This window comes from Mesocricetus auratus, unplaced genomic scaffold (assembly GCF_017639785.1).
Source record: "Mesocricetus auratus isolate SY011 unplaced genomic scaffold, BCM_Maur_2.0 Super-Scaffold_100013, whole genome shotgun sequence".
NCBI classification, from domain to species: Eukaryota; Metazoa; Chordata; class Mammalia; order Rodentia; family Cricetidae; genus Mesocricetus; species Mesocricetus auratus.
The window spans coordinates 47107732-47134817 of NW_024429196.1; the positions used below are offsets into that span (position 1 = coordinate 47107732).

The 27086-nt window shown below is 43.1% G+C and overlaps 1 protein-coding gene across 1 annotated transcript; it reads right to left on the minus strand.

Moving 5' to 3' along the window:
- Positions 1-19496: 19496 nt before the first annotated feature.
- LOC121143579 (40S ribosomal protein S15a) lies at positions 19497-19956 on the minus strand. The gene has a single exon (XM_040755727.1). It carries the CDS (start codon positions 19921-19923, stop codon positions 19531-19533), a length of 393 nt encoding a protein of 130 aa, XP_040611661.1. The 5' UTR covers positions 19924-19956; the 3' UTR covers positions 19497-19530.
- Between the last annotated feature and the right edge of the window lie 7130 nt (positions 19957-27086).

A 27086-nucleotide genomic window follows, 5' to 3' on the forward strand; every position in this document is an offset into this window, starting at 1 on the left:
GAGTTGGTGGCGCACGCCTTTAATCCCAGCACTCGGGAGGCAGAGGCAGGTGGATCTCTATGAGTTCGAGGCCAGCCTCCTCTACAAGAGCTAGTTCCAGGACAGCCTCCAAAAGCCTCGGAGAAACCCTGCCTCAAAAATCCAAAAAAAAAAAAAAAATGCCAGAAAGGAGACTCTAAAAGGACTTAGGAGATGGTTCAGCAGATGAGTGCTTACTACACATATGAGTTCCATCCTTAGGACCCTCATGGTAAGAGAGAACTGACTTTTGCAAGTTGTCCTCTGACCTACACACACACACAATAAACAAACAGGTAAAGGTAAAAAAGAACAGAAAAAAAAAATAAGGAACAGCTGCTACCCCTTCTACCTAAACCTGAAATCCAGACCTTGGAGAAACTGCATACCCTCTGGGGCTCCAGCCATAGAACTTTCTGGAAGTATAGACTCTGTAGACCTTGACAGTAACCTTTCAGGGTACCAGAGAGAGCTCTTCACAAGGAGGATCTCAGAAGAAGCATTCTACAAACCTGCCCAGGGATTGGGTGGCCAGGAGCTGCTGACTGCTGCAGCTGCTACACTGGTGTCAATCAGTTGTGCTCCTTGTGCTCTACCAGGATAGAAAGCAAAGAAGTTCTATGGGTTTCAAGCTCTGGCAGCTTTTGTTTCCCTCTGTGCTTTGTAGCAGTTGAGCAGGAGGGCATAGCAGCAAGTGATGCCCTATAGACCTGCAGTTCCTGCATAGACTCAGGATCCAGAGCCTTAACCCTACAAGCACTACAGCTCTTGTGAGTCTAGGAAACTCAACTGTGGCTGTCATTACAGCTTCCATTTAGGCCCATGTTTGGGGAGTCCTTAGTGGTCAAGTCTGGCCAATGTTAACAGCTATTAGTCCAGGATCTGAAGCAGGAAAATCACTGCAAGTTCATGTCCTGGCTGTCCACATATCAAGCTTCAAGCCAGACCTGATCTCAAAAACAAGCAAACAAAAGTCAGGCATGGTGACTCATGCCTGCAATCCTAGAGCCTAAGAAACAGAGACAGGAGGATCATTACAGATTTAAGGCCAGCACTGGCTACATGGTGAGTTACAAGCAAGCCTGAGCTACAGAGGAAGACCTGCCTCAAAAAATAAAACAAAAACAAAAAACAGCTACAAGCCCAGGCATGTTAACACACACCTTTAATCTCAGCATTCAAGACAGAGGCAGACTGATCTCTGTGAGTTCCAAGACAGCCAGGAATATGTAGAGACGCTCTATCTCAAAGAAACAAACAAAAAGTCATCTGTAGCTGTGTCTGCAACAGCTGTACCTTGGGGAGCCGGGACTATTAGCTGTGAAGATGGTCATGTCGCTGTCTTTAGGCTTCAGTGGTATAAGAGCACTAACTGTTTGAGTGACAGGCCTTTTGCTGAAGCTGGCCTGGGTAGCCAGGGAGATATCAACAGCTGCCAATTAAGGAGGCAAGTTGCTCCACCCACCAACATTTTTGTTTATCTAGAGAAACATGAACATGAGGAATATTTACAGTGAGCTCTTAAGGACTGTAACAGACTTGGTGGTGGGTGGGTTACTAGAACTCAAGGCAAATGCTCTACCAATGAGCTACATCTCCAGCCCAATGGGACATCGTACCTCTGTCTGTCTGTCTGTCTGTCTGCCCCTTGCTATGTAACTTGTAATCTTCCTACTCAGCCTCTTGAGTACTACATTGCAGGTAGGCATCACCACATCAGTTCCAACAGTGTTTTGCCAGGGCTCACCACCTACCCAGTGCCCAGGGAGAGGCGAGTCCCTGACATAGGTCTCAGCTGTGAAGCCTGGTGCATTTCACAAGTTGGGAGAAGCAGGGAGCCAGTCCCATTTGCTCTTGAAGTGTCTCATCTCTGCCCTCTACTGGCAAAGTGTCACACTAGCAGCAAAGGAAAAAGAGTCCAGAGCCATTTTTTATTTATTTATTCTCTCTTTTCCCCTCCCCTCTCCCTCCCTCTCCCCCTCCATCTCCTTCTGGGGTTGGGGGCTGTCCTTTCCTTCTGCTTTGTGATCTCAGGACTCAAACTCAGGTGGTGAGATTTGGCAGTGATTCCCCCAAAACCATTTTTTAAAAGACCAGCCCAAAATAAGGACTTCATAGCTGAGAGGCACAGATAGATCATGTAGCAGAGATGTGACTGTTCATTTTTTCCCCTTTCTTTTTCAGTTTTGGTTTTTAGGGATAGAGCCTCGCTATATGACCCCAGGTTGACCTCCAACTCTTGATCTGCCAGTCCCAGCCACCTGAGTGCTGGAATCGTCCCTCACCTACACACCTAGCCAGCTTTGGATTGATTACTCGTATTTTCTTGCACAAGTTTGTGAATCACTTCATGTTAATTTTTTCTCCAAAATGAAAATGAACAAAGTGTCAATATATTTTTTAAAGATGCAGATGTCGACTGAGAGATGACTCAGGGTTAAGAACACTTCCAGAGGAAATGAGTTCTATTCCTGGCACCCACATAGCAGCTCACAATTGTCTGTCACTCCAGCTCCAGGGGAAATGACACCCTCTTCTGGCCTCTGCAGATACTGTACATACTTTATGCAGAAACATACATGAAGGTAAATCATCCATACAAATAAAATAAAATAAAAGTGCAAACGTACTTCAAACATAGGAAATAGTATCTGTGGTGGTTTGAATGTAATTGGCTCCCATAAGCTCATAGGGAATGGCATTATTTGGAGGTGTGGCTTTGTTGAAGTAGATGTGACCTTGTTGGATGAAGTGTGTCACTGTGAAGGTAGACTTTGAGGGCCATACCCAGTGTCTCAGTTCACTTCCTGTTGCCTTTAGATCAAAGATGTAGAGTTCTCAGCTCCTCCTGCATGTCTGCCTGCATGCCACCATGTCCCACCATAATAATGGACTGAACCTCTGAAACTAAGCCAGCCACCCCAATTAAATGATTTCCCTTATAAGAGGGGCTGTGGTTATGGTATCTATTCACAGTAACTGAAAGACTAACAGTATCCTACATCATTTAAGAAAGAAAATTAGGAGCTTGACATGGTGGTGCACACCCTTGATCTTAGCATAGGGGATGCACAGGCAGGTGGATCTGTAAGTTAGAAGTCAGCCTGCTCTATATACTGAGATCCAGGGCAGCCAGGGCTCCCCAGAGTGACCTGTCTTGAAAAGAAAAGAAAAACAAACAAGAAAACACCAAAAAGCAAACAAAGAAAGATCCTGTATCAAAGAAAGAAACTTAGGTTGGAGAAATGGCTCAGGGGTTAAGAGCAGGTGCTACCCTAGCAAAGGTCCCAAGTTTAATTCCCAGAACCCACATTGGCTAGCTCACAATTGCCTGTGACTCCAATTCCAAGTGAATCTGACACCTCTAGCCTCTAAGGGCACCTGCATTTACATGCACATATACATAACTAAAAATAAAAAGGAATCTTAAAAATAGGATGAATTATACCATCCAGCTGTGGCAGCACCCCTCTGTAGTAAGAGCACAGACTGGCTTCACACTCCTTCTGCTTCAGCCTTCTGAAAACTGGGATGAGGTTTGTGTGTGTGTGTGTGTGTGCGCACGCGCGCGCGTGTGTCTGGCCTTGACCTATTCTTCCTCGACCTCCCAGGTGTTGAGATTATTTTTGTTGTGGTGCCACAAGACTAGTTAACTTATATCTGCAAAGCAAACAGAGAAAAGTCTTGGTCTGCTCTGTTCCTGGTGATTTTCTTGCTGGTCCTGGTTCTTTCCTGTGGGATGAGACCGACTCAGCTGATGCCCTTCAACTGCTTGCTGACTTAATGGAGCTGAGCTTTTAAATGTCAGATCATCTGATTTCTGCCTTTGTTATTAACCCCTGCTATGAAGCACAGATCTGTGGCTTGAGTTTTATCACAAAAGAGGCCCAAGCAACTGAAGAGATGGGTCAACAGTGCTAACTGCTCTTCCAGGAGCAGGGAGCAGCAACAAAAGATCCAATTCTATCCTCTGGCCTCCTCAACAGAGCATCTGCACACATGTGACATTCACTCACATTGACATATACATACACATGAATAAAAATAATATGTAGGTATTAAAGATAAAAGGCCCAAGGCTTTTGTCTATGTTGGATAAAACGATGTGCGTATTAAATAAATGTTTTTGAAAAGTTCTCAGTATGGAGAAATGTCACAACTTTGCTTAAAGTCTCTTGGTGGAAACCAGAAAGTAGCTGAATGTGCAGGCCCCTTTCAGTCTTTGCAGTCTTACGGAAAGACATGTTTTTTTGTTGTTGTTGGGTTTGTGATGGGGTCCCATGTTGCCTAGGATGACCTTGAATTCCTGACTCTCCTTTCTCTACCACCCAAATTCTGGTATCATATTCATGTGCCTTATTGTCTAGCTGGCCTGGTACTCACTATGTAGCTCAGGCTGACTTTGAACTTAAGACAGTCTTCTTACCTCAGCCTCCTGAGTCCATGATCACCAAGCCAAGTAACTCATTTCTTTAGAATTAATTCTAATTGATTTTTTGTCCCCTTATAATAAACTTCATTGTTTTTTATCCAAGAGGTGATCCAATTTGTGCTGACATTATAAATCACTTGCTTTCAAATCATGTTTAAGTCATAAGTAGAAAAGTGACAGCTGACTATTTATGAAAGGTAAGTGCCAAGAAGGGCCACCATTCCTACAGAGCTGCCATCTGTGAAGCTACCCAGTGAGTGGGGGCTTTTGAGAGTCAGCTGCTCCTTAATCTTCTGACAAGAGAATGTCAAATTTCAGGGTTCATTTTCAAGATTACCAAGTTGTATGTAAAAACAAAGATTCACAGGTTTCTACCTGAAGAGCGAGTATGTGTGTGTGTGTGTGTGTGTTGCAGGTTCACACATGTGTGCATACATGTAGAAGCCAGAGGATAACTTTGGTTATCATCTAGAAGTCTCTTAAAGAGTAGTGCAGCTATGAAGAATTCCATCCCTACCCCCCCAATCTAAATCTGAATTGAATATTTATTGCCAATCTAAGGAAATACTAGAGACAAGTTGTAGAGCTACACCATGGGAATGATGTCAAAAGCCAAAGTGTAAACATTGTCCAAGGCAAATAATATGGTCCCCAACAAATAAATGGCAAGGGTTAGAAAGCAGGAGAGGTAGGCATAGTGCCAGTACTCAAGGACAGGTGGATATAGTGCCAGCACTCAAGCTACGATGAAAAGAAATCAAAAGTATGAGTCTGTCTGAACTACCTACTACAATGGCAATGGAGTGTGGGGGAGGAGAAGGAAGAAAAAAGAGAGGGGATGGGAGAGGAGAGCAAAGAGAAGAAGAAAGGAGAAAGGGAGACTGAGTTTGAGCCTCAATACTGAAAAACAGAGGGGAGAGATTTATAGGGAACACTCATAGCACTCGGAGGCTGGAGAGCTAGCTTAGCAGTTTAGAGTGTGCGCTGGTCTTACAGAGGGGATCCAAATTCATTTCCCAGTAGCCACATCAGGTGCATACAACCACTTGCAACTCCAGCTACAGAGGATCCAATGCCTCTGCCCTCTGCAGTATTGCACCTATGTGCAGATACCCACATAACACACAATTTAAAATAAATCCTTTTTTAAAATGAGATCTTCTACTAAGTACAATATGTGGTTCATGATTGAACTCACCAATTCTAAGAACCAGAAGGAAAAAAAGGAACTTTAAATAACAACTGAACATTCTATGATGCTACAATATTAAATATGGTAACTTTTTTAATGTAACTCAGTGGCAATATACCTGACTACTAATTTCTTTTTATGGTGTTGGGAATGGAACACAGGGCATTGCAGTCTATCATTGAGTCTCATCTCTAGTAGTATTAAAGCTTTTACTTGGAAGTGGTACTTACAGGTGAAATTTTAGATCAGATGTATTTATTGAAATCATCACTAAGGGAAGCTATGTGGTGGTGGCACACACCTTTAATCATAGCACTTGGGAGCAGAGGCAGGTATATCACTGAGATCAAAGCCAGCCTGGTCTACAGAGAGAATTCTGGGACAGTCAGGGCTACACAGAAACCCTGTCTCACAAAAAAGAAAGAGGGGGGGAGGAAGGAAGGAAGGAAGGATAAAAGGAAAGAAGGAAGGAAGGAAGGATAAGAAAAGAAATAATCACTAAGAAAAGGAAGGGACCAGGATGGTCAGGGCCACCTTAGAAACCCTGTCTCAAAAACAAACAAAGTGAAGGGATAATGGATAGGATAAAACCTGCCTTTTTCAACGTAGTCATCAATTTGTACATATAGGCTTTGTTTATACGTGGCATAGCACTGAAATAATCCATGTGGTGGTTTGAATGAGAATAGTTACCATAGGCTCAAATGCTTGAATACTTGGTCCTCAGTTGGTGAAACTGGGAAGGATTAGGAGATGTGGCCTCATTGTAGGAGGTGTGCCACTGGGTGGGGCAGGGAAAGATTTGTGATTTCAAAAGACTTGTGCAATTCCCAGTGCTCTGTGAGCCTCCTGGTCATGGATGAAGATGTGAGCTCTTAGCTGTTCCTTTGTTCTGCCATCACGGACTCTAACCCTCTGAAACTGCAAGTCATTATCAAATGCTTTCCTTTATAAACTGCCTCGATCATGGTGTTTTACCACAGCAATAGAAAAGGTACTAAGACAATCTGTTATAATTTGAATTTTAAATGGGGCTAGTGAGATGGCCCAATGAATAAAAGAATTTGTCACACAAGTGTAGCATGAATTCTAATTGGTCTTACTAATAAAAATTTGGAGTCAGTTATCAGAGGGTAAAAGCTGAAGGATCAAAGAAGCAAAACAACCAGCCCCTACCAATGCTCAGACCAAGGGGGTGGTCCTGACCTCAGACTGCTTCAGACTGCTGCTCAGACTGCCCTGAGCTCCTGTCTCCTTCTACCTTATACTTCTCTCTGTGTGCAGGGTCCTTCCTGCAGGTAGAGCGGGGAAGGGCCAGTGCAGCGGGTCTCTTCCAGGGGGGAAGAGGGGCACTGAGCTGGATGGTGAGTATGGACGACTCAGACCCTCCCCCCATTAGTTACCAAGGAGAAAAAAATCACACACACTGAGTTGGGAGTCTGTCCAAGCAGGATCCCAACTTATTCCAACACGCAGGAACTTACATAGGGCTGAGGTAGGGGATGGGAATCTTAGGATAGGGTAAGGTGATGTGAGGAGTTAAGGGCCAATAGTATTCCACCAAGCAGGCAGGTAGCTAGGCAGGGGGTAATCTTGCATCAGGTCTGGCTGAGTCACCCCCATGTGGAGGTTACAGGTTAGAGACAGGTCACCAAACTCTATCCAGGCTCAGGAGCTTACAATGGACCTCGCATCTGCGCGTCCGAGCCTTTCTTAGGCCCAACATCTCTGCCCAGCCATATCCCTTTCTGTCAACACGTCCTTAGTGCTGGGATTAAAGGCATGTGGCTCCAAGTGCTGGGATCACCATTTCATGAGCTATGTTTCTCTTTTAGACTGCATCAACTTTGTGTAACCCAGGGTGGCTTTGAACTAACAGAGATCCATCTGCCTCTGTCTCCTGTGTGCTGGGATTAAAAGTGTGTACCACCACTGCCTGTGGCTAACTAGTGTGGCTAGCTTTGCACTCTGATCTTCAGGCAAGCTTTATTTGTTAGATCATAAACAAAATATCACCACACACAAGCCTGGTGACCTGAGTTTGATGCCCAGAATCCACCTAAAAGCATCCGATGTTGTGGAATGCCCCTCTAATCCCAGCACTCCTGTATTAAGATGGGAGGAAGAAACAAGAAAAATCATTCAGAAGCTCATGGGCCAGACTGGAGTAGCCGCAGGATAGAGACAAGAAGAGAACCATGCCTCACAAGGTAACTGAATAGACCCTATTCCTAAAAGTTTTCCTCTGACCCCTACATGTGCAATGCGCTGTATACACACACACACAATAGCAACAACAATAAAGGAAATGAAAAACAACTCCTAAAATGTCTCCTAAGGCTTGTGTACTTAAACATTTACTCCCTAGCTGTTGGCTTCAGTGTTACAGCTATGGAAAGGTGTCCTGGCAGTCAGGAGCCAAGAAATCCCACAAAGTCACACTGTACAACAAACCTCACACAAGAGATTTACTGAGGAGAGCTCAGCTGGGTGGCTGCCTCTGCTCCAAAGATAAGCAGCAAGAACTGCATAGGAGGCAGCGTTTATATATATAGGATCTTAGGGTTTCTACTGCTGTGAAGCGACACCATGACCACAGCAATTCTTATAAGGAAAACATTCCACTAGGGGGCTTACAGTTCAGAGGTTACCATGGCAGTGTGCAGACAGACATGAGGCTGGAGAAGGAGCTGAGAGTTCTTACATCTTGACTCACAGGCAACAGGGATTGGTCTGCTCACTGGGTATAGTTTGAGCATAGGAGACCTCAAAGCCCACGCCCACAGTGACACACTTACTTCAGCAAGGTCCTAATAAGGTCACAATTTCCATTAGTGTCACTCTCTTTGGAGGCCATTTTCTTTCAAACCACCACATAGGGTTTCTTGGGGGCAAAGCTTTTCAGGGTGGGGATTGGTGAGATTTTAATTCCTGAGTTTGGGGCAAGCGCAGTGATTGCTGGGATTTCAAGTTTTGAGCATGAGTTTTTTACTCTGTAGGACAGGGCTTGGCCGTCTGTATCTCGAAGGGTTAGTAGAGTGTTCTATGGGTGGAGCCTGGCATTTGGAGGTCCTCAGGGGCGGGCCTAGCTACTCCCATGCCTCAAGGGACTTATAGGCTCTATCTAGATCTCAACCTTCTTAATGCCTGACCCTATTATAGTTCCCCATATTGTGGTGACTCCAACCATAAAATTATTTTCATTGCTATTTCATAACTAACTTTGCTACTGTTATGAATCATAATGGAAATACCTGTGCTTTCCAGTGGTCTTAGGCAACCCCTGTGAAAAGGTCATTTGACTACCCCCCAGAGGGTTGTAACCTCACAGGTTGAGAACCTCTGGAAAAGATAGTGGGACCTTTAGGAGGTGGAGCCTGGCTGGAGGAAGCAATTTACTAGGAGAGATCCTGAAGCTTTATCGTCCAGCACTGCTTCTGGTCCTCAGCTTCCCATTCCACTGAGATGTGAGCAAGCAGTTACCATGTGCTCCTGCCACCACATAACCACCTACCACCCTGCTTTTCCACCATGGTGGATGCTATGCCCTCAAACTGAGCCCAAATAGCTCTTCTCCTTTTAGTCACTTCTGTATCAGGTGTTTGATCACAGCAATGACAAAGTAATATACTAAGAGAAAATATATTCAGTTCATTTCTCAAAGAGGTAAATTCACTGATTTATTCATTATTTATTGTTAGTTTTTCAAGATGGGGACCTCCTATATGCAACTCTCTGGCTGACCTGGACCTCACTGTAGACCAGGCTGTCCTCAAACATTCCATCATCCTCCTGCCTCTGTCTCCCAAGCGCTAGAATCACAGCCATGAGCCAAATGCTTGCTATCTCTATTCTTTTTTCTTTTTTTGGTTTTAAAAGACAGGGTTTCTCTGTATTGTTGTGGAGGCTGTCGGTCCAGCCCGGCCTCAAACTCACAGAGATCCACCTGCCTCTGACTCCCGAGTGCTGGGATTAAAGGCGTGCGCCACCACCGCCCGGCCGCTATCTCTATTCTTTTAAAATGTAATGCATAATTAAATACAGATTATAGATAGTTACTTATAATAGTCAGAACTTATAGTTAGGTAAGTTAGGTTTTCTAGATATACGGAAATATATTCGAGATAGATAGACAGTCTTCAAACCTTTCAAACACCTTCAGAAAATGGTATTTAAAATGGTTTAGGGTTTTTCTTGACAATGAGAAATGTCTGCTCCTGGCAGCACCAATTATGTCTGAGAGGAAGATGGGCATCAAAGAAACTCGTTATGGAGTTTGCTTTCAACATGGCAAGATTAGCCATTTGGGCAAGAAACTGCTCTTGCCTAGACTGTTTGACTGTTGCTGTATAATCTGGATATGCAGGACCCATAGGAAAATGACTGCTGAACTCAAACAGTCCTTTAGGGTTCCTGATTCATGGAAGAGTCACAGGACACAGAAAAATGACTGACAGACTGCCAATGCAGATAGACAGTTTGAAACTTCCTGCTTTGCTGAGAAGTCTTCTGGATACGCTGTGGCCTGTGGGCTGAAGATGGATGCCCCAACATTACAGAGAAACTTCAGGTGACTGCCCAGGCAACAAGATGTCTCTGTCAATCCTAGTGTTTATATATTATCCTTCTGTGGTCTTTGATGGAGTTGAAAACAGATAATTATAGTTTTCCTTAGTTATGATGAAAGATAAGCTACATATAGAACTTTGACTCACAAGGATGGGATGGATGATATTTTCTTTAAATCTTGCTGAATGTTGATGGACAAAATATTGTAACTGTGTTCTTGTTTGACAGCTGTTCTATTATATATAATTTGAGGATGTTAAAGTTAAGACCTTTCTTTTTGTTTAGACAGAAAAGAGAAGATGATGGTGAAGTCCTGTGTATATGTCAATAAAGCACTGTTGGCCAATAGGGAAGCAAGATAGGTGGGACTAGGAGTCCAGGAGGACTCTGGGTAAGAGAAACACAGAATGTCATCATGTAGCCGCCAGAGAAGTAAGATGTCCATCCGGGAAGAGAAACTGTGGGATAAATACTTAAGTTAGAGCTAGCCAGTAAGAAACAAGCAAGGCCAACAGCTTCATAATTAATACAGCATTGTGTGTTATTTGGGGACTACAACGCGGCAGAGCCCAGGCAACTGGTGGGGAAAAAAACCAAAGGGGCTGGCAAAGAAAAGGCTTCTCTGTATACACAAAGTTGTCCTTCATACATGTGCCATGGTATGCATGCATATGTGTATGTACGCACACATACAGTAAATACACATACAATAATTAATTAACTTTTAATAAGTAGGTATGTCACAGAAAAAGATGTAGAAATCTTGCAGGATCATAATCATCTCTGCTCAGTCAGAAATATGCAAATTACAACAGAAACACACCTCACATAGCATATCACCATCAACACAAATTCTTGACACAATTAGGTTACATTAGGTTAAACAGGAACTGACATGAGATTTTTATGGATATAATTAAGGTCTCTAATCAGTAACTTGCTTTTAATCAACACAGAAGTTATTTTCATGGCCCTGATTTAATCAATAGGATGGATGCCTGTCAATGGTCTGGGACTTTCCAGAGGCCAGAATCATTTTCTTACTAATCTTGAAGAATCAAGCTGCATTGAACCACAGTTCTACATAAAAGAGTTTATTAACCAAATGAAACAAACAAAAAGATCCTCCGGTGAAGCGTCCAGAAGCAACACAGACTGCAATGCATTTTCAGCACTGTAAGACCGTGAGCCCTGGCCCAGCTGAACTGTCCTCACATTCCTGGTGCAAAGAATAAATGCACTGTTCAAGCCTGGAAGACTGACAATTTCCACATGTCAACAGAACCCTAATGACTCCCTCTTGGTGAGGCTGAAAGAAAGCAGGTGCCTGTGCATTGTTGGTGAGATGCAAATGGTTAAAAGCCCTGTGGAGACACCTAATTGGTGCAAGGGTCAATTTCTGTAATTTCAGTGCATCAGCTGCTAGCCTAGCAACTCTATTTCCAGGTGTTTGCTCTAAATGCAGAACATCATTGGCTCAAATAGCATGTATTCGGGGCTTTCACTACAGTATTTGTCAGGTTAAGGCAGCTGAACTCTTTGGTGAAGTTAGAAGAGTCAGCAGAGAAAGAACCAAAATGCCTTTCTGTGTATAAGAGATCTGCCATAGAAAGAGGGATGTAAAATAGGCCATTAGAACTGCCGCTTCCCTAAGGGACAAAGGCCATCAGTACAGGAGAGGGTCTACGGGAACAGATGTGGAGAGTGCAGTTAATGATGAAAGTACAGTTGAAGGCGAGTTAGGATGAGGAGAAGGAGCTGCCTGAGAGGGTGTGGAAGGGTGAGGTTGAGACTGAAGCTCTGGTGGGTTAGGCTGAGGAGGTGCCCATGGCAGGGCCGCATCCTCTGTATGGAGGGGGAAAAGGGTGGGAGCAGAGGGCTCCAGGTCCCGGCCAGCTTTGGGAGGGCGTTTGGCTTTTGCCAGGAGTATCTCGTGAGCATAGCATGAGATACAGAGGGAAGGGTGAGAAGAGAGAGCTGAGAAAGCCTGCACATAGGTGCTGGCCATGTTTGTCAAGATTAGTGAGGATTTGGTAGTCAAACATACCATTTACTTGCCGTTGAGACTGACTATCAAGTTGGTGTTGTAGCCAAGCTGTGTTGCAGTAAAAAATGAGGCAATAAGACTTAATGACATTGCTCAGTCTGAGGGTGGATAGTGACTTAAGCAGACAATTAAGTGGAGTTGAGGGGTTAGGTTGTAAGTGGGAAGAGCCCATGATCAAGAGGGTAAAAGAGGGAGAGCCAGCTGAAAAGGAAACGCAGTAGGAGCCCTCCAGAAGGAGAATTAGGGGCAAACGGAACAGAGAAGGGTAAGTGTCATAGTGACAAGAATTTCAATTGTGGTATCTCCAAGGGGGCTGAGAGACTTATCAGAGAGAAATGTCCCAAATAACAGAGGACAGCATCCCTTTCCTTGTGATGGGGACGCCATAGAGAAAGAGAACCTCCTGGCACACTGATGCGTCTTTTTCAGTTGTCCAACAGAGGCAAAGCAAGGAGCTCTGGAAGCTACTGGAGTGATTAGAGCAAGTAGAGGAGAAAGCAGCTGAATAAGTGGACTGGAAAAGCTTTTGGGAAAAGGGTCAGCAGAAACTCCACCAGAGGGAGTGTTTCAACAGAAGGAGAGAGGTAAGTGTCTTAGGAGAGAAAGGCCCATGTGGTGGGCACCCAGAAGTAGTCTTTGTTGGGGTTACAAGTTAGATATAGTTTTACTGTTTTCCTTGCTACCAAATTCAAAAAAGAAACTTACATAAGAGATGTAAAGTTTATAAGGCTGAAAAACATAAAAGCTTAAGTTGTTTATCTAAGATGCTTTAAGGTCTAAAAGGATTTTTTAGGATGGTAATCATGTTATGACAGAAAATGGTTTAGGTGAGCCAGGCAGTGGTGGCTCACACCTTTAATACCAGTTCTTGGGAGGCAGAGGCAGGAGAATTTTTGTGATTTCAAGACCAGCCTGGTCTACAAGAGCCAGTTCTAGGAAAGGATCCAAAGCCACAGAGAAACCCTGTCTCAGAAAAAAAATGGTTTAGGTATAAAACTTTGGACTCATCAAGATAAGTTAGATAGTAGTGTAATTTCTCCAAATTTGACAAATACAAATGGGCTGAACATTGTAAATCTAATTCTTAACTGATAATTGTTCTTATTGTATATAATTTTACTGTATTAGAATTAAAACCTTTCCTTTTACTTAGACAAAAAGGGGGAAATGTTGTGGGATATTTGTACACTGTGTGGAAATGTATTGCTGTGATTGGTGTAATGAGAAGCTGAATGGCCACTAGGAAGAGGTTAGGCGAGAATTCCAGGGACAGAGAGGACTCTGAAAAGAAGAAAGTCAGAGATGCCAGGAGACATGGAGAGGAAACAGGAGGTACAAGACGGAAGAGAGGTAACTCCACAGGATAGAACACAGATTAGTATAAATGGGTTAACTTAAGTTGTAAGAGCTAGTTAGGAACAAGCCTAAGCTATAGACCAAGCTTTCATAATTAATAAGAAGTCTTCTTGTCATTATTTGGGAACTGGCTGGTGAGGCAGAAAAAGACTCCTTTTAGTGTTTATTGAGATCTGACACTATTATTTGTTGTTTTGTTGGTGGTATTGTTGTCAAGACCATAATTGTCCCAAACCATAATTCAGGCCTGGCTTTCATACTCACTATGTAGACCTGTTTCAGCTCCTGTCTCAGATTCCTGAGTACTTGGATTATAGGTATCAGCCACCTCATTTATTATAGTATTATTTACAACCTAGAGATACATACATAAAAGATGGGTTGAATAATTTATGGTATGTCTGTGCAATGAAATGTTACGGAGTCATGAAAAGGAATTGAGATCTCTGAGGTAGAGAAATTCCTGAGATATTAAATGGATAAAGTAGAATGAAAGCCAGCTATAGTAGTGTACTCCTGTAATTCCAGAACTGAGGAGATAGAGGGAGGAGACTCAGGAGTTCAGGTCATCTTCGGCTATATAGAAAGTTTGACGCCAGCTTAGATTACAAGAAACCCTGTCTTTAAAAACAAAGAGATTGTATGTTTACTGTATGTTTTTCTCTTATCTGTGGTTCCTAGATTTTACATATATACAGGAAATCGTGAATGTATACATGGCGTGAAAGTAGAAGCAAAACTGTCATGAGAAAGAGTAGTAACAAGGAAGGAAGAAGATATGGGGGATGTGTTCAAAAGGCACATAACATACTTGCATGAAAATGCTCTTACGTACCAGCATCATGTACAATCAACATAAACAATGAGGAAATTTTTCAAAAAGCAGAATGAGGGAATATTAATTTTTTATTTTTAAAAATAATGTTATATTTACATACATATAGTTTACATGTTAATAACCCCATACCAGGATGATTTGGTGTAGGGTTTTTGTTTTTTGGGTTTTTTTTAGATTTTATGTATTTTTACCTGCGTGTGTATATGTGCACTGCATGTATGCTTGGTGCCAAGTAAATAATAGGCTCCCTGGAATAATTCTCAGGTCAGTGCTCCGTGGGCAAAGTCTTTACTGAGAAGCCTGGATTTCAAACCCAGAAGCCATGGAAAGGTGAAAAGAGACTTATTTCATAAAGTTGTTCTTTAGTGCACAAATGCCCCCCTCCTAATAACAAATAAAACCTTTATATTTTATTTTTGGTTTTTCTAAATAAAACCTTCTTAAGAAACCAAGTTAGAAAGTAATAGAACTAGGATATGATAACTTTGGGGGTTAGGAACAGATGGTACAGGGGCCTGGGTAAAAGCAGAAGTAAGAATTCTGAAAACATAACTTAATAAACAACAGGACCAGCAAGATGGCTCAGCTGGTTAAAGGCACTGCTGCCACACCTGACAGCCTGAGTTCAGTCCCTGGGATCCACATGGTGGAAGGAAAGAATGGACACCTAAAGTATACACATGTGCTGTGACACATGGATTCCTGCCCCACCCCTTACATACAAAATAAATAAGTAAAAATGCAATGCCAATTTTAGATTGTAATGTAGGCAGATGTATTTAGGAAGAAATGTAACAATATTTCCCCAAAAAAAAGGAAGGAGAAAAGACATTCCCATTGAGTTCCTAGACTGTTTTCCCAAACCACAAGCTAGTAAAGAGCAAACCTACGGATTTCTTCAAAAACTATTTGGATTCAGTTCCAGAATGTCCATCATCAGGGGGAGAGAGAGAGAGAGCTCAGCAGTTAAGAGCTCACACTGTTCTTTCAGAGGGTCTCAGTTCCCAGCATCCACATGAGGCGACTCACAACCACCTGTTAACTTTACTTCAGGAGATCTGAGGCCTTCTTCTGGATTCAATGTATAACTACACTTACACATGAACACTTTCTAATCTCTTTTTTGTTGTTTTGACAGGCCTCACTATGTAGCCTAGGACTTAGAATTTGCAATGTACAACAGACTGGCCTGAAATTAACACATAACTACCTATTTCTGCCTCCTGAACACTAGGATTAAAGGACTACAATACCATGCCTTTAACAAAAGTAAAATGTTTAAAAAGTGTTTATAAATTTATTCACAATAATTTAGTAACATTAATCACAAAATTTTCTCCTGCCCACTAGGTGGCAATGCTACCTTAACTAAAAGTAGGTCTTGCATTTGAAAGACTCATTCATTTAACAGTCTACATTGAGTTCTTCTCATCTGTTGACCAAACTTAACTTTTGTTCATATTTATGCAACGCTCTTTTAAAATTTTTTTGTCATACAGCATCATCACTGTGTAGTTCAGACTGGCTTGGAATTCCCTAGGCAACCCATTTTGGCTTTCACCTCAATATCCTTCTGATTCTGCCTCCCACATGCTAGTATTTCAGACATGCACCATCAGCTTGTTCTTTAGATGCTTAATAACCCAGATGAATGTGTTCTAGCTCCCTACACATGAACCATATTAAAGCAAACAGGATGACTGGCTTGGAAGGGGTCGACAGAAACCATTTAGGCTCCTTGTCTAACTCCAAACAGAATAAGGTTTCTGTAGTATTTTTTTTTTTAGTTTGCTTGAGAAACATAACATTTCTCAGTTACCTATTCCAATATTTAACATGAAGTCATGTTTCATTTTTATCTTGTTCATAACAACCAGAACTGTAGGGAGATAGTTCTGTGGGCCTCCAGGAGTACACTGGGGGTCACCTGGCTGTCACCTTCTGAGGAATGCAAGATTTACTGTGGCTCCTGTTGACACAGCTGTGATGGCTGATTTTAACTGTCCACTTGACACAACTTAGAATCACATGGGGAGAAAGTGTCAAAGAAGGATAGCCTAGATCGGGGTGGTCTATGGGCATATCTATGGGGAACTGCCTTGTTTGTTTCAATTATTGTAAGCCACAGCCTGAGAGTGGGTGGCACCATTCCCTTCTTTGGGGATGGCGACTATATAAGAATAGAGCTAGATGTGCATGAAGCATGCATGTGTCTGTCTCTCTCTGCTCGTGACTGCGGATGTCATGTGACTGACTGCCTCAAGTTCTTGTCTTGATGTCTCGCTACGATGAACTGTAACGTGGACTCAGGAACTAAAGTAAGCCCTTCCTCCCCTAAGCCGACTTTTGTCTGGGTGTTTATCACAGCAACCAATGCAATGAGGACAATGGTTGTTCTGCTCTTGTCAGGTAGCCAGAAAGTCTACCTTGTGACTGAGAAAGGATGGCCTCTTGGGAAGAAGAGACTGAAGCATAGCAAGACAATTTGAAAGCGAAAGGGAATAGGAGGAGGACTTGCAAGTTACTTTTCTCACGGTTGTGGCAAAACACCTGGCAAAGGCAACTTAAGGGATAGTTTGCCTCATGGTTTGATGATACAGTCCACCAGGGAGGCAAGGCACAGCGGCAAGAGCAGCCTCTGTGTGAGGCAGCAGGAATGTGAGGAAACTGGGTACATGTCGTCCATGGTCAGGGAACCACAGACAGATGAATGCTGGTGCCTATTACGCTTGTTCCTTTGTCCTTTTCATTCCATCTGGGACTCCAGCCAAAGGATGGTGCCACCCACGTTCAAGGTGAGTTGTCTCTTCTCAGCAAACCTCCCTGGAAACCCTTCACAGGCGCACCCAGAGTTGTGTCACTCAGATGATTCCAAATCCACTGCAGTTGACCATGAAAATCAACTGTCACAGGGCACAATGGAGAATTCCGGAGGGAGAGAAGCCTAACCAGTCTTAGTGAGGAGGGCCCTTCTAGAGACAATGACATGTCAATGCCTTGTGAGGGAGCTGGACCAGCAAGAGCCAGATGAACAGGGAGGCATGGGAAGGGCTAAGAGATTGTAAGAGGCAGAGGAGGAACGGTAACATCTCATTGGCCTGTATCCCCACTGCCTTGCACAACATCTGGCATACGACAGACTGATTTAGATATTCCACAGAATAAAACTGATTTGGACCCTACTCCAAAAGTAACACCCAATGTAACCTTGTACAAATCACTCTACTTTTGGAATCTTGCTATCCCTACTGTGAAGGTAACTAATAATTTGGAGAAATCTGACAGGACCCAGGACCTACCTGTGAGTATTATTGACCCTTAAGAAGGGTTTGCAAAAGAGGCTGTGAAGCAGTCAAGCCAGGGCCAGCATCTTAAAAACTAAGTGGTGGGGCCTAGAAAGATGGATCAGCAGTTAAGGACACTGGTTGCTCTTCCAGAGAACTGGGGCTCGATTCCCAGCACCCACATGGCAGCTCATATCTGTCTATAACTCCAGTTCCAGGGCTTCTAACACCCTCACACAGATATACATGCACACAAAATACCAATGAACATAAAATTATGAAGAAACCAGCCTAGTCTACAAATAAACAAATAAAGACCTAAACTGTGTTTAATGATGAAAAATTAAGCACTATTGTCTGACCTGTTGGTTCTAAGCTTTTAATTCTAGCTACCTGGGACTGCAGGCAGGTGGACTGCAAATTCAAGGTACACCTGGGCTACAGAATGAATTCAAGGCCAACCTGGGCAACTTTGTGAGACTCTGTCTCAAAAACTAAAAAGAGGCCTGGGTGTATAACTATAACTTAGTGGGAAAGCATTTACCTAGCATACACCAGGCCCCACTTTCAATCCCCTGCAAAAGAAAAACCAACAAATAAATATAAAAATAAAATACATCCATTCATTTATCAATTATAACTTGCTGTTAGACTTGATTAAGGAAGACTTAGTGGTCTGATAGGGCCAGGAGTCTTACTGAAGTGGGTCAGGAATAGAGCAGCACGTGAACCTGTGCAATCAGAAAATCCTAACTGTGAGTCCAATGCCAGCACTAAAAAAAATTGGCAAGCCAAGAAGGGAAAAGTTTGAGCATGTTTTAACATGTTAGAAAGGGGCCAATAGATGGGAAATGGTTGAGGGTGGCCAGGAAAGACAAATAGCCTATGAAGAAAGCATGGACTGAAGATAGGGAACTAGAAGAGGTATTCCTGGGCATGTATCATATGCATACACACAGGATGGATATATTTAGCACACATGCACACACACCATATGACAAAATTATTTTCAGAAATAAGTGTGAAATGAAGCAGGGAATAAAATTCTAGGCAGGAAGAAAAAAATGTTCTGGTTTCGGATACTTCCTGGCCCTCACCGGGTGATGTCCTGCTATGCCACAATGGGAATTTGCCAGCAAGAAAAAGCAAGACCCCTTGACCTTGAGCCAGAAACTGTTGGGCTCAAAGGAGGTCAACTAAACCAGGAACTCAAAGACCTATCTATGAAGGAGTGTTCTTTTATTTCAAGTCAGACTCTTGCTATGTAGTTCAGACTGTCCACAAGTTCGCGATCTTCCTGCTCCCGCCTCCTGAGTATTGAAATTAGGGGCATGTGCCACCACATCAAGCAGGGATTCTGCATTGGTATCACCCTTCCTACAAAGCTATTCATTTAACCCCTCTAAGAAAGTTGCCACCAGCCAGAAGACCCACAGGAGATGCAGCTCCCCAACCTCCCAACTCAGATCCAGGAGCACACTTTCTTTTCTCATAGCAGCAGAAAATGGACTAAGACATTTGGTTGTTCAGTCAAAATTGCAAAATCTGCTATTGAACTTTGTAATGTGAATAATAAAAACCCAGAGACAGATATTGGGGTTCAAGCTGAAGACCAGAGAAGCAAAGCAGCCAGCTACTAACCCTTACCTCTACCAAGGCTGAAAGGGTGATTCTGGAAACTAAATCTCCTGTTCTCTACATGGCTGGAGACTAATTGCCAGAATATAGCATGAGACACTGGGCTCCTGTCTTTTTTTTTCCTATGGAAGCTTTTTATTTATGTGTTTTACATCTCTAGAAAAAGAATCCCAGGATTTTCCCTCCTGTGTGTTTTCGTCTTGCTTCTTCATGGTCCATGATGCCAGCTGAGGTTGTCAGTACAATGAAGCCAAACTGACGGGATGGGAGCAGATTGTTCTGCCATTTTTCTAGGTCTTTGAGCTGCACATCAAATCTAGGGCTGATCACTCCACACTTGTTCAACCTGCCTGTGAGGTTCACCACTATTTTCCCAGCTCTGTGGTCATCAATGATTTCAAATTCACCAATGTAACCATGCTTCATCATCACAGTCAGGAACCGAACGATAACTTTGGAGCAGGGCCTGATGAGGACCTGGCGTTTGCCTCTCTTCTCAGCATTGTTGATGCTCTTCAGAGCATCAGCCAGGACATTCATACGCACCATGGTGACGGCGCGGAAAGATGGCGGAAAGAGCTGGGCTCCTGTCTTTTATATACCTCTCTAGGGCTGGAATTTAAGGCATGATGTCACACAAAAAATAAAAACCCAAAGACAGATACTGAGGTTCAAGCTTCAAGGTGAAGATCAGAGAAGCAAAGCAGCCAATCCAGCAGAAATGGCAATTCTGTCTCCAGAAATCCTCAGAGACAGTGGTATCTCTAGGAATCCTCAGAGGCAAAAGCTCTCTCTAAATTTCTGTCTCCTCTTCTTTATATTCCTTTCTCCCCCCAGCCATATCACTCCTGTCTCCACCTCCTTAATGCTGGGATTAAAGGTGTGTGATCCCAAGTGCTGAGATCAAAGGCCTGAGCTCTGCTACTCTTCACTCTTGTGTAGGCCAACCTGGCCTTGACCCTAGAGAGATCCATCTGCCTGTTTCCTGAGTCCTGGAATTAAAGGTGAGTGTCACCATTTCCTAGCTAGTTAGTCTGCCTGGCCTCAATAGCTTGTGGCTGGCTTTGCTTTCTGAATCCTCAGGCAAGCTTTAATAAATCATGAACAATATATCAGCACAGCATGTTTTAGACTGATTCACTCTAGAGTAGCCCTAGGTAGCCTTGAACTCACAGAGATCCATCTGCCCTGTCTCCTGAGTCCTGGGATTAAGGATGTATACCACCACTGCCCAGCTTCTATGGCTGTGGCTAGCCTTGCATTCTGATCCTTAAGCAAGATTTACTAAATCATAAACAATATATCATCATAGAACTTGTTCCATGGCTACCAAACTAGAATATGACACAGCTTCTAAAATTATGGGTTACAACCTTATAATGAGGATCACATTACTGAAGTTGGGAGTAGACACATAAGAAGAATAAGCTTTGAATATACAATGACCAAAAATTAATTTAAAATCAAAGACATTATGAATCTGGGGCAATGTGTGTGGCAGAGCCCACCCATGTTGAACCGTGTACATTACTGTAGCCTTGGTGGTCATGTATTAGTTTCTTGTCTGTTGTTGTGATGAAATGCCATGGCCAAAAGAAGGTTTACTATAGCTTCCTGCTCCATAAGACTCATCCATCCATCATGGTGGGCAGACATGGCAGCAGGAACAGTAAGCTGGGCTACCACATCTCAGCCTCGTGTGCAGGAAGTGGAGAGAATGTACTGAGAATGTGGTGAAGCTCCAAACCCTAAAAGCCCAGCCCGCAGTGACATACTTCCTCCAGCAAGGCATCTCTTCTACAGGATTTGTAACCTCCCTAAACAGTGCCTGCAAGAGACCAAGTATTCAATAACCTAAGCCTATGGGGTGGGGTGGGGGCATTTCTCATTTAAACCACCACAATTCTAAACATACTTGTGCACTTTGCAATGTCTGTGCCATCATGCTATATGACAACAAGGAATTCTGGCTCAAACTCATCTGTTCAGATGTGAGACTGTTGTACTGTTGCAACCTTCCCCCATCAGGGTCTGTCTGCTGACCACTTGTAACCACTTGTACTAGGAGCTTTTAGCTAAACACTTCTCATTCCCTCCTCTTGGCCTGTAGCAAGTTCCTGTTATCCATCCTCTGTTTAAATGCTAATTCTTGTTTTGGGCCCACCTTTTGCTGGAGGGCCCTGGGAACATAGGTTTCTGACCTTGGGGATTTTCCACCATGCCTCCTTTTTGTATTTAAGGCTCTACCCTTGTAAGAATAAATGCCATTCTCTTGGTAAGATTGAGCTGCTGTCTTTGTCTTCATTTTACATCCTTAGCTCCTTGCCTCAGATCATTGTGAAGTTTGGTAGCACCATAGCCACAAACACACCTGCAGCTCACTACATTGTACAGTGTGGTTTTGTTTTTGTTTTTTCTGAGACAGGTTTCCCTTTGTAGCTTTAAAGCCTGTCCTGGAACTAGCTCTTGTAGACCAGGCTGGTCTCGAACTCAAAGAGATCCACCTGCCTCTACCTCCTGAGTGCTGGGATTAAAGTCGTGTGTTACCTCCACCCAGCCGGGAGGAAAGTTTCTAAAATTCAGGGCCATTCAGTGTTATATATTGAACCTTAGGCCTCTTAAGGTTACATAGCAAGGCCCTGTCTCAAAAAAAAAAAAAACAAAAACAAGGGAGTTGGAGGGATGGCTTAGTGGTTAACAGCACTTGTTGCTCTTCCAAAAGACTGAGGTTCAATTCCCAGTACCCACATGGTAGCTAACAATAGTGAAAGCAGTTCAGTCTGGCTTCTGCAGGCACTGTGCATGAAAGTGGTGCACAGACTTACATGCAGGCAAAAATACCCATACATATAAAATTAAATTGAAACAAAACAAAGCAACCAAACATAACTGTATTTGAGTTTAAAAGAAACAGGACAAGCAATATTCTGCAGCTTTGATAGCATTGCCATAAATGCTAAAAGAACAAAAAGCAGTAATAACCCATTAGTATTCTTCATCTTTGTCCAGCCACATGTTTACTACTCTGCAAAGTCTTAGCAACAGTGAATGACACTGAAGCCCCAGAAGACATAGCAGATGCTGCACAGGAATTGAAGCAGCTGCCAGTAGACAGAACACATCTTTGAGGCAATTACCTTGGTTTCGTTTCCAATTGCTGTGATAAAATACTCTGACAAAAGTGACTTAAGGGAGAACAGTTTATTTGCAGCTCACAATTCAACGTACAGGCCATCATGGACGTTCAGGCAGCAGAAGCCTGGTCACATTGCTTCTATAGTCAGAAACATCAATAAAGGCAGACTGCTGCTGCCCACGTCCCTCTCTCTACTTATATTCAAGATTCAAGACCCCCTGCCACCTCTAATTAAGATGGATTGTCACACATCAATTAATGAAACCAAGATAATCCCCCACAATCAAGCCCAGGGGTCCATCTCCCAGGTGATTGTTGATTCTGTCAAGTTTATGACCTTCAGCACAGGAGGAACTAGTACATGTCTCTTGTGTTTCTGCTGCAACTTTTCTTTAGCTTTCTGTTCCTTTAAATTTCCCTTTTTTTTTTTTTTTTTTTTTGGTTAGAGATAAGTCTGAAGAAGCATAGGCTTGCCTTGAACTCCTGATCCTCCTGTGCCAACCAGGTGCAGGGGGATTACAGGTGTGTTCCATCACACCCTTTTAGTAAATTATTGTCTTAAATAAATCTTTATCAGTTCTGGTTTGAGAAAAACTGCCCCTCCCCATAGATCCTTCAGTTTATCACAATGTTCTTAACAGACATAAAGTAAATCACCTCCTTATCAATCCTGCTGCCAAAAGAAAATGAAAATGTACTTTTCTAGATGGGAGGGGTGGCTCACACCTTTAATCCCTGAACTCAGAGGCAGAGGCAGGCCAATCACTGAGTCTGATTGTCTACAAAGTGAGATCCAGGACAGCTAGGGCTACACACAGAAGCCCTGCAGAATGCCCCGTGTTCTATACTATTGTCTCCCCTTCATGTGCTGTGTGCCTTGGAGACCTTTTCAAAGGGTATGTGTAGATGTTCTATGCAGTTTAAAGATGTATGGAACTCTATTTTATAGATGTGTAGCATTAATAATAAAAACCCAGAGACAGATATTAGGGTTTAAGCTGATGATCAGAAAAGCAAAGCAGCTGGCCACTAGTTTTTTCCTCTACCTCAGGCTGAAATGTGTGACCCTATCTCCATAGATCCTCAAAGTGCAACAACCCAGACTGCACTGCTCTTCACCAAGTCTCAGACTACAATCCCAGACTGCTGTGCTCTTCTCTCCGTGGCTGGAGACTAATTCTCTCATGAGACCCTTCCCTTCTTCCTTTTGCACCTTTCAAATCCTGGGATTAAGGGCATGTGATCCCAGGTGCTGAGATCACGTTTGCGTGAGCTGTTTCTCTTTAGGGCTGAATCAATTTCGTGTAACTCAGTGTGGTCTTGAACTAACAGAGATCCATCTGCCTGTTTCCTGAGTCCTGGGATTAAAGGTATGCGCCACCACAGCCTGTCTCTATGGTTGCTGGTATTAAAGGTCACTACTGCCTGACCTCCATAGCTTGTGGCTAGCTTTGCTTTCTGAACCCTCGGGCAAACTTTATTAAATCATAAATAATATATTACCACATAGATGTATTAATACTATTTTTTTTCTTGCAGCCATGCAATGAATTTACTTTTAGTTCAGACTGTGAAACCAGATTGACTGGGTTTAAGACTCATGCTCGGTTTGGTCTGACTTGGTCTTGCACAGGTTTTGTGTGTGTGTGTGTGTGTGTGTGTGTGTGTGTGTGTGTGTGTGTGTGTTACAATGACTGTGATTACGTGAGTCCAGATGTTTCCTCGTGCTTATCTACTGCCTCTAACTCTTACCACCTCCTCTTCTGAAATGATCCTTGAGCCTTGGGATGGGGTGCATTCGGTATGTATGTTCCCTTTAAGGTTGAGCATTCTGTAATTTCTTCCTCTTTGCTCTTTAACCAGTTGTACGTCTGTGTTAATTACCAGCTACTGCAAATAGGAGCTCTACCGGGAGTTGAGAGATGCATTGATTTCTATGTGTATTCCAAATGAAACAAACATATTTGAAGCTCTTTTTTATTTTTAATGCGCTTGTGTTTTAATACCATGCATGCACAGAGGCCAGAGGCCAGTCTTGGGTGTCATTTCTTAGGAGTCATTCATTTAAAATTTTAAAAAATTACATTTTCTTTTTTACTGTGGCAGGGGCATTGTGGGTGAGGGAATGGGCGGAGATTCTCCTGCCTCTGCTGCGTGCCTGATTTAATAGTTTTTGGTGGTGGTGTTGTTTTTTAAAGATTTATTACGTTTCCTGTGTGTCTGTGTGTAGGTGTGTGCACATGAGTGGCCAGTGCTGTGTAGGCAGAGGGATCTCTGTGGAGCTGGAGCTACAGATGTTGGAGCCACCTGAAATGGGTGCTAGAAAACGAACTTACAACCTCTACAAATTAAGAGCAGTATGTGCTTTTAACAGCTGTGCCGTCTCTCCAGCAACCAGCAGTACCTTCTTTTGTTGAGGAGTATACTTAGCTCCCAGAAGTCACTGTGAGCTAATGATGGCATAGCTAGTCTGTGTTTATTTACAGGCATCTCTCAAATCTAAGAGAAGCCGGTCTCATGGCCAGTAAGCTTTGAGGCAGTGTCTACTGTGTAAGAACTGTCCCCTAAGAAGAACAGCTCCACAAAGGACTCCCGTTTTCTGCCTTTACACTGTGATATTGGAACTCTTGCAACTTTTTCAAGGTCATGAATCACCAGGGATAAGAACTGACAGAGCAGGCGGGAGGAAGGATGCCAGTTAGCAAGTTGCAGTGTGACTCACATTCTCACTTCCAACTTTCACTTCTTCCTGCGGTCTGCTCTGTAAAGAAGTCATGATTAATCTGCTTTGGCACAACATTTCTCTACAAAGCCACTTACTGTCTTTGTAGATAGTTTAGATATTTCACTTAGGGCAAAGTGGGCACTTGATTTTGGGCTAGAAACCTTCCAAGCAGAGAACCGTATGGGCTTCCTTCTCATCATATAAATGATCCCACTGTTGGGTTTGTGGCACAGAGTTCCAGATTCCTGGAAATGGTGATGCAGTGATAGGAAATGGTTCTGAGATTCACAAGTCACGTGTCAACTGCTGCCAGCAGTCCTTGATTCTTTGTTCCTGTCCATGCTCCAGATTCTATTTGTGACTCACTAGTCCCATTCTTTGGCATCTCTTACTGCTTCCTTATGAACTTCTAGGGACCCTTTTCTTTCTTTCTTTTCTCTCTCTCTCTCTCTCCTCAAGCCTCTCTCTACTTCTTTGTCCTTATCTTCATTGATTTTTCTCCTCGTGTCACTGACTCCAATATTCTAATTTTTCCTCCCTGGGTCTTCATAACCATCTTCTTACCTTCTGGCCAGGTTGCCTGGCAGCCTTATCTTCCATGCTGTCCCCCCACTTTCTCATCCCCTTTTATTTCTTTCCAGTAGTGCTGGGGTTCAGCCTAGGGACTCAGGCTGTACTATGGAAGTTGCACCTCAGCTCCATCCCCCCCCACACTCCCTGCACTCACTGGGGGATTTCACATCTGTAAGGTTTCCCCTACTCTATTGATTCATTCTTCATTTATTTTCAACTGTGCAACAGGATCTTGAAGGGCAGTTATCCTTGGTCTGCACTACACACACTCTTTCTATGGGCCTAGTATCACTTCAAATGAATGACCTGTGTGTTCTGGGGCCCCCATCCCTTTTGTTAATGTTCACACCTGCTGCATACTTAACATCCAGTTTCCATTCCCATAGCTACCCTAAAACTGTTCTCTAAACAGTCAGTAGTGATTTCTGTTTAGCTGAATTCACACATCTTTTCCAGCTTCTCATTCTCTTTTTAGTAATAATTAGTAGTAGTATTCAGATAGGTCTCATATAACCCAGGCTAGCTTCTAACTCAACATGTAGATGGAGATGACCTTGACACTTATGTCTACCTCCCAAAAGCTAGGATTACATGCATACATCACCATATCTAGCATTTATTTTTCATTTTCTCTCCTCCGGTTCCCCTTCTTCTTCCTTCTCTGCCACAGGCTCTTAAACTTTTGATCAAGATAACCTGGCACTCACCAAGCACATCAGGGTTGCCTTGAACTTGTGGCAATCTTCCTGCCTTAGCCTCCCAAACTCTGGTGTTACAGGAGTGGGAACTACTATTCTTGGCTCCAAGCATATACTAGAAAACAAAGTTGTGAATTGGGCAGGCTGTGAAGGAGACAGCTCAGCTCTAATTCCCACAGTTCTAATTAAAGGTAGGGTTGGGCTATGTGACAGTGGAGGTTGTACTCCTGAGAAGGCTCCTCACATGCATGCCTAGCATTTGGCTGGGACTTCATGGATGTTAGATGGAACACCTTGACATACACATTCCAAGTGTGTGTGTGAATACCCTTCATCCTGGTGGCTGGATTCCAAGAGTAAACATCTTAGGAGACAAAAGGAAAAGTTATCAGTTTCTAAGGACCTGGCCTAAAAGTTGACAGAGTTGTATCTATGGATTAAGCTTTCTATTGAGTCAATATGCAGGAACAGGGAATAGGGCTCCCATTAAAGAATGGTGGCCAAAAATTGGGGGGATATCATTAAAACTGCTGAAATCTTTAACTATTGGGGTATAAGAAGGTATTTCTTAAGTTCTGGT